Source organism: Nematolebias whitei, chromosome 16, assembly GCF_014905685.2.
Source record: "Nematolebias whitei isolate Nwh7 chromosome 16, NemWhi1, whole genome shotgun sequence".
Taxonomy (NCBI): domain Eukaryota; kingdom Metazoa; phylum Chordata; class Actinopteri; order Cyprinodontiformes; family Rivulidae; genus Nematolebias; species Nematolebias whitei.
The window spans coordinates 44,188,367-44,197,188 of NC_056513.1; the positions used below are offsets into that span (position 1 = coordinate 44,188,367).

Below are 8,822 nucleotides of genomic sequence, written 5' to 3' on the forward strand. Positions count from 1 at the left end.
TTTTTTATATATATATATATATATATATATATATATATATATATATATATATATTGCACATAATCAGCATATACTACACAGGTTGTGTGACAGGTTATTGCACAGGTAGTGACGTTGAAATTGAATTATTAGTTATTGCCAGTTGTTCAGTATTATTTATCCACTCCACTCCCTCAACCCATACCCTGCAGCCCATTGATGAGCTCTTCCTGTTCTTAAATTACCTTGACCTTGGATCCAAGCAACAGGACCTTGCTGACTGGTACGGTGTCCATCAGTCCACAGTCAGCCGGATCATCACAGCAACTTTTTATTTACAGCACTCGACTCAATAAGGACATGATACCTGAAGAGCAGACATGTTACATTCTGCAGACTTCAAGGACTACGCTGACACTACAGTCATCCTTCACCAAAAAAATAATAGTTGGACAGTATTGTTGTTGTTTTTTTCAGACGTGGAACATTAGAGTTTGTAGCGTCATCACTTCATTAGCACTAATGTAAAATGGTTCTGTGAACCCAAGCTTGTAGTTATAAAATAAAATGTTCAACACATTCTGACTTTGTCTTCTTATTGATGTATAATCACCCAAAAAATGTGTATTTTTATTTAAAACAGGCTCAGAGTCCAGTTTTATTTTAACCATTTTAGTAAAAACTAATTTGATGAACACGTTACTTTACTGTAGAAAGCGTATAACTCGAGCTAAATGAGGCACAAGATTTAAACACTGTATTTACATTATTTGTTACATTATTTAACATTCCACCTTCTGGCTATAAGTCACAGCTTCCTCGACTGCTCTTGGAGATTTAAAAACAAGTCATCAGTCAGAGAAAGGCAACTGTGGATGGTTGAACAGAAGAGCTGCTTCATCTGAGGGTTTCCACGTGGATCACTTCCTGTCCTCCGTCCTTGGTGCCTCAGTGGAACATCCATCCATCCATCCATTATCTTTACCCGTTTATTCCATTTTGGGTCACGGGGGTCGCTGGTGCCCATGTCCAGCAATCACTGTGCGAGGGGCGGGGTACACCCTGGACGGGTCGCAAGTCCATCACAGGGCCACATAGAGACAAACGAGACAAACAACCATTCACTCTCTCACTCACACCTAGGGACAATTTAGAGTTACCAATCAGCCTAACATGCATGTTTTTGGTCTGTGGGAGGAAACCGGAGTACCCGGAGAAAACCCACGCATGCACGGAGAGAACATGCAAACTCCACCCAGAAGGCCCCTGGACCGGGGTTTGAACCAGGGACCTGTTCGCTGAGAGGCAGCAGCTCTACCAGTTGCGCCACCGTGCTGCCCTCTCAGTGGAACAACTTGTTTGTATTTGGTGTTTGGATCTGATCTCGGCTCTAGCCTCCTCACTGCTTCCCTCGTGTTTGGGCTGTAGCGGTGGTGTCTCCCCACTTCTCACAAACATCCAGACCAGAGGTTCCCTCTCATCATCTCCTGCCGTGTCCTGTACAGTGGAAGAAAACGTCTCTTAAGTGCTGCTACAAACAGTGAGCTTCATAAAATCATACAGCAGACATCTGTTGAATATAAATCCCATTTGTTTCTAAACTACTGGAGAAAATAGTCGAGTCCCAGTTGAAGTGCTTCCTGGAGGATCACGCCATCTTAGAGCTATTCCAATCTGGCTTTAAACCTCTCCACAGCACTGAAACTGCCCTACTGAAGGTTTTTAATGACATTTTCTTAACCACAGATACCGGTGATTCTGTGCTGCTTGTCCTGTTGGACCTCACAGCCGCCTTTGACACCATTGACCATGAGATCCTCATTGCTAGGTTGGAGCAGTGGGTGGGCGTCACAGGGTCAGCCCTCAATTGGTTCAGATCCTACCTCGCTGATAGATCCTTTTGTGTCTCCATCAAGGATTGTAGTTCTGCAGCAGCAGAGCTTAAATGGGGGGTTCCGCAGGGGTCCATCCTGGGTCCCCTCCTATTCTCTTTATACCTGCTGCCGCTTGGTGCTATTTTCCGGAAACACAACATGCCCTTCCACTTCTACGCCGATGACTGTCAAATTTATTTCCCCCTAAGACACAATGGTACATGCTCTATTCAACCTTTTGCTCGACTGCCTGGCTGACATCAGGGACTGGATGGTTTTAAACTTCTTAAGTTTCAATGAAAAGACGTCTGAAGTCATGTTGTTCCTTCCCACCGACACGATCACAAACCACTGCATTGACCTTTCCACTCTAACCCTGTCAGAAAAACAAAGAGTCACTAATCTGGGAGTGATAATGGACCCTTCCCTGAAACTTAACAATCATGTAAACATGATTGTTAAATCATGCTTCTTCCAACTGAGACGGCTGTCTAAACTGAAGCCCATAGTGTCCAAAAATAACCTGGAGACAGTAATACATGCATTCATTACATCTAGGCTTGATTACTGCAATTTGCTCCTGTTTGGTATCAGTCAGACCTCCATTGCACGACTACAACTGGTCCAGAATGCAGCAGCCCCATTTTTAACCAGTACAGGCAAAAGAGAGCACATTACACCAGCTTTGGCCTCACTGCACTGGTTACCGGTTCACTTTCGAATCCTGTTCAAAATACTCCTGTATGTCTACAAATCACTGAACAGTGTGCCGCCCCCCCCCATCTCTTTGATTTGCTACAACCGTATCTCCCTCCACGTTCCCTGAGGTCAGCGGACCAGTTGCTCCTCACAGTTCCAGGAACTCGTCTTAAGCGCAGAGGTGACAGGGCCTTCTCTGTAGCAGGACCAAGACTCTGGAACGAGTTACCTCTGCTTGTCAGACAGGCCCCTCCCTCTTGAAATAATAAAAAACATGCACCAGATGCTGCAAGCGAGTTACAGTTGATTAAAGAGTAAATTAACTAAAGTAACTGGTGGCTAAAACTGATTCATCCATCCATCCATCATCTTTTACCCGCTTCTTCCATTTTGGGTCACGAGGGTCGCTGGTGACCATGTCCAGCAATCACTGTGTGAGGGGCGGGGGACACCCTGGACGGGTCGCAAGTCCATCACAGGGCTAAAACTGATCCACATCTTGCAAATGTGTTTGTAATACAACCTAGTAAAATGAGAATAAAACAACTTGTACATAATTCAAAAGTTATTGTGTCAATGTTGTGTCCCACAGTTTGTCACGCAGAACTGAATGCCATCATGAACAAGAACAGTGCTGATGTGAAAGGATGCAGCATGTACGTGGCTTTGTTCCCCTGTAACGAGTGTGCCAAGCTCATCATCCAGGCAGGTTAGTGTTGGTGACATTCACATGATGCTCAGAAGTCCAATAGGCTGATTTCTACCTTTACATCAGTATTTTAAGTGCAAAAGTTTAAGATTTTTGTGATTCAACATTCACACTTTATTTGGAACACAATAGTGTGCTAAATAAAAAAGTAGAACTCTGGAATATGGAATAGAGATATGGAAAGTTTGGCTGTCGCCGATAACGATATTAGGTGGGGCAGGCGATTGCTGATAACTGATCAAATGGCTGAATTTTTTTATCTTTGTCCACCCCCAAGAATCTAAGGAAACAGTGAATGGAGCGGGGCTTGTTTATTTAGTGCAGCTGTTAGCAACCATGAAGCTAAGCTAATCAGATCCACGCTATGCCCAGTTCCACAGTAGGTTTACCAGTGGTGCACTGGTCATGAAAACAGTCTTCAGCAATTTCCTGCGGGATCAATAAAGTTTTATCTTCTCTTCCTAACGTGCATTCACATTTTCTATCCTCCACTATTCCCAATAAAGTTATCAAGTGTGTTACAAGAATATAAATTAAAAGAATGTCTTCCCTGTTGGCCAAGGTGTAATTAGTATTGATCGCAGCAGAGTTTAATTTTCTTTGTAGACAAGTAAACAATGCATTTCATTGAGGATAACAAGTATAACGTTACTAACACTGATATTTTACATCTACGTTAGATTTATCGTTTTGAATAAAGTTTTACAAGGCAATAGCTTATACTAGGTTATCTAAATTAGGGATGGAGCCGATCCGATCCAGTATAAGTATTGGCCTCCGATACCAGCATAATTTAAGTATCAGATTTTCCGATCCACCTGCCGATATTTCCGATCCATGATGCATGTTGGCTTCAAACTATGGAATGGATTTCCTGAACGGAGGCGTGTCTCATGAACCCAGAGTAATAAGACCCGCCTCACATTCAGGAAATCCAGTTCATAGTTTGCAGCAGCTACAACGTGAGGACTGAGTTAGCAGCACTGTGGCTAACAGCTAACAAACTTTTCATCTAAACATGTCCGCTGTGTGGAAGTATTTTACACTAAACACCACAAAACAAGACAGCAACGTGCACTGTCTGCAGAGCCATAGCGCCACATTAAACCACGTTAAAGTTAGTTTTACGATGGACATTAGAGCTCCGTGGCTTCAGCGGGGCGCTGCTCTTTGGTCAAACTGAAAGAGACGACTCGACCCCGGCCAGCCTCGTCCAATCTGCCCCGCTCAGTCTGCCCGTCTCTGAGGAGGGACAGACTGAGCGCGGCTGACCCAAATCAGACTGCCTGCTTCGGACTGAACAAGAAGAAGACGTCGCTGAAACCACGGAGCTCAAATGTTTACAGAGAAGTTGTTAAACTTCATCATGATTCATGATCAACCACTATCAGTTGTAGAAAATGAAGGATTTCACAGTTTGATACTTGCAGTCAAGATATAGTTTACCCTCCACGAGATATTTATCAGTACAACAGTAAACAATCATAAAATAAAATAAAAATATTTTGAAAATTATATTAAAAACATAAACAGCTACATTATAAAGTGATGTAAAATACTAAAAACAGGAACATGTCTGTTGGTTTATGCCATGAACTTAGCAGATGTTTGAAGCCATTTAACATTTTATTTAATTTAATTCATTTATTCATTCATTTAAATGAAACATTTTTTTAAATCGTGAAAAAGAAAACATTGAATGAAAAGAGTGCAGAAAGAATAAAAAAAATCTTATATCTGCCCCTTATAAAATATAAAGTAACTTTAAACAATCACTTAAATTAATCACTTTAATATCCACTTTAAAGCTAGGAATAAAAATAAATGTTTTGTGTTAGCAGAATTTAATTCTAACTTTAAAACTTATCCAACATTAATAAAACTTACCTCAAGTTGCCTTTTTGGACATGCATGCATATATTTGTACAAATTGTACTAACCAGATTCCAAAAAAGTTGGGACACTAAACAAATTGTGAATAAAAACTGAATGCAATGATGTGGAGATGGCAAATGTCAATATTTTATTCGTAATATAACATAGATGACAGATCAAAAGTTTAATCTGAGTAAATGTAACATTTTAAAGGAAAAATATATTGATTCAAAATTTCACAGTGTCAACAAATCCCAAAAAAGTTGGGACAAGTAGCAATAAGTGGCTGGAAAAAGGAAATTGAGCATATAATGAACAGCTGGAAGACCAATTAACACTAATTAGGTCAATTGACAACATGATTGGGTATAAAAAGAGCTTCTCAGAGTGTCGGTGTCTCTCAGAAGCCAAGATGGTAAGAGGATCACCAATTGATCCACCATTGTTGTGCAGAAAGATAGTGCAACAATACCAGAATGGTGTTACGCAGAGTAAAATAGCAAAGACTTTTAAGTTATCATCATCAGTCTTGCATAACATCATCAAAAGATTCAGAGAATCTGGAACAATCACTTTGCGTAAGGGTCAAGGCCGTAAAACTCTACTGGATGCTCGTGATCTCCGGGCCCTTAAACGTCACTGCACCTCAAACAGGAATGCCACTGTCAAGGAAATAACAGAATGGGCTCAGGAATACTTCCAGAAAGCATTGTCAGTGAACACAATCCACCGTGCCATCCGCTGTTGCCAGCTGAAACTACAGTGCAAAGAGGAAGCCATTTCTAAGCAAGCTCCACAAGCTCAGATGTTTGCACTGGGCCAGGGGTCATTTAAAATGGAGTGTGGCAAAATGGAAGACTGTTCTGTGTCAGATGAGTCACGATTTGAAGTTCTTTATGGAACACTGGGACGCCATGTCATCCGGACCAGAGAGGACAAGGATAGCCCAAGTTGTTATCAACGCTCCGTTCAGAAGCCTGCATCACTGATGGTATGGGGTTGCATGAGCGCTTGTGGCATGGGCATCTTGCATGTCTGGAAAGGCACCATTAATGCAGAGAACTATGTTCAGGTTCTAGAACAACATATGCTCCCATCTAGACGTCATCTCTTTCAGGGAAGACCCTGCATTTTTCAACACGATGATGCCAGACCACATTCTGCAGCAATCACAACATCATGGCTACGTAGGAGAAGGATCCGGGTACTGAAATGGCCAGCCTGCAGTCCAGATCTTTCACCTATAGAGAACATTTGGTGCATCATAAAGAGGAAGGTGCCACAAAGAAGGCCCAAGACGATTGAACAGTTAGAGGCCTGTATTAGACATGAATGGGAGAGCATTCCTATTTCTAAACTGGAGAAACTGGTCTCCTCTGTCCCCAGACGTCTGTTGAGTGTTGGAAGAAGAAGGGGGGATGCCACACAGTGGTAAAAATGCACTTTTTTGTTGACGCCATGAAATTTGGAAACAACAGATTTTTCCCTTAAAATGAAACATTCTCTCAGTTTAAACTTTTGATCTGTGATTTGTGTTCTATTCTGAATAAAATATTAGATGTTGGCACCTCCACATCATTGCATTCAGTTTTTATTCACTATTTGTTTAGTGTCCCAACTTTTTTGGAATCCAGTTTGTACATGTGGATATTTTTGTACAGTGCCCAGTGTTTACTTTTGTTATAACTGGTGCTATATGAATAAATATACTTGTTGGAGACAGTTTTCCCTAAAAAATGTTTTTTTTAACCAATGCTCTTGATGTGTTTGTAGTTACTGTAATCACATTTAAATATTTTTTTACAGTTTTACCGTAGTTTTTCTTAATCCAAATATATGCAACAAAAAAGGTTAAATCATGTCATCTGGACCAGTTCCATTTATCTCATTTCAGCTTATTATTGTAAAAAAATAAAAATAATAATAATCTACATACAGTCCAGTTTCTGGACTTTACAATCCATGTTCATCACTATATGGCAAATGGACTGTACTTATATAGCGCCTTTCTATCTGATCGAGATACTCAAATCACTTTACACAACAACATGTGTCCTCATTGACCCATTCATACAGCTCTATACTAGATCTCTACAAAACTAATTGAACAAATCATTCTAAAGAGACTAATCAGAGCTTAATCACATTCATACACTGATGGGACACATCAGAGACGAGGGGTTCAGTGTCTTGCCCAGGGACACTTCGGCATGTGACTGCTGGTGGATTTGAACCCCCAACTCTCCCATTGGAAGACGACTGCTCTTACCATTCATCCACAGCCGCCCAATATATCACTATCTTATCACTATATCCTGTTCATTGTTGTCAGACTTAGAAATTAAAATGAATTAATAAAATGACATTTTAAAGCATGTTAGCTATTTACATTTAATTCTCACCTTAAATGAACCTCTTGTCCTGGGCAAACAGGACGGTGGGTGATGAGTGACAGAACAGACAGCAGAACCAAACTCATGAAAAATTACAGTCAGCCTTGACCAGCTCAGGTGGAGCCCCTCCATATATGAATGTTCTAAGACTTGTATTGTGCTAGTTCAAGTACCTTGTGAATTTAATAAAGTGTAATTTTAAAAAAAAGTTTTTTTTTTGTTTTTTTTTAACCCTACATGAAAATTACATCTTAATCTCATGTTGATTTTCATTTGTTTACATCTTCTTGCCTTTGTCCAGGTTTGAAGGAAGTGGTGTATCTGTCTGACAAGTACCACGATACTCCTGAGATGATTGCTTCAAGGAGGCTGCTCTGCATGGCAGGAATACAATTCAGGTATCAAATACATATGTTACCCACAGCTGATTGCAGAACACGTGTGTGCGTGTCAAAAACTCTGTAGTTTTCTACTCTTCCACTGACACCTTGTCTTGTGCATTGCCCCTGGCCAGAACTCTCACAGGACTATGTGGCAAACATTGTGGGACTGGTGGGAGCTTCGTGGGCATGTTTATGTAAAATGGCTGCTGAGAGTTGGTCTCTGAGAGCAGCTACTGCTGAGGAGCTGCTGACTGGGGCTGTGAGAAAATACAACCAGCATCGCGCTGGTACCATTAACAGTGATAAAGATAGTCTAATGAAACGTTTAAAGATAAAATAATTTGTGGAGGAAGATGGGACAGTGGTGTGGCTGCAGGAGACGTCACGCAGGAAACAGCGTGGAGAACCAGTGTCTCTCCTTGGATGTGTTGACTGAGAGAGTGCGCCCCCTCCAGGCAGTCGTGGCAGCGATGACCGGAAGGGATTACGCCTCACTTGGGCAGCCTAGGGGCATGTTCCAGTCTATTGAAAACAGTGTTCTGTTTTTGGGAAAAAATTTCAAAATAGTGTTTCTTCTTAGTTAAAAGAGATACCAGATCTTCCTCCTCCAGCTCCTCCTCCATCAACTGAAAATAAACATCTAGTCTGACATCTTTGCTGTCTGTGTTGATTCTGATTGCACATGCTGCAGTGGAAGAGCACATCAGGATTTCTTCACCTCGGCTTTGTTTTGAGTATGAAATGTCTGAGATGGACCTTCTACAGTTCCTTCTCAAAAAAATAGCATATTGTGATAAAGGTCATTATTTTCCATAATGTAATGATAAAAATGAAACTTTCATATATTTCAGATTAATTGCACGCCAACTGAAATATTTCAGGTCTTTAATTGTTTTAATACTGATGATTA

At 41.0% G+C, this 8,822-nt stretch overlaps 1 protein-coding gene across 1 annotated transcript in view; it reads left to right on the forward strand.

Moving 5' to 3' along the window:
- The window catches only part of dctd (dCMP deaminase), a 30,589-nt gene that overhangs the window by 6,388 nt on the left and 15,379 nt on the right, over positions 1 to 8,822 (forward strand). The window contains exons 4-5 of the mRNA XM_037690020.1: positions 3,145 to 3,261; positions 7,831 to 7,927. Coding sequence (XP_037545948.1) covers positions 3,145 to 3,261; positions 7,831 to 7,927 — 214 coding nt within the window. The remainder of the gene's footprint in view (positions 1 to 3,144; positions 3,262 to 7,830; positions 7,928 to 8,822) is intronic.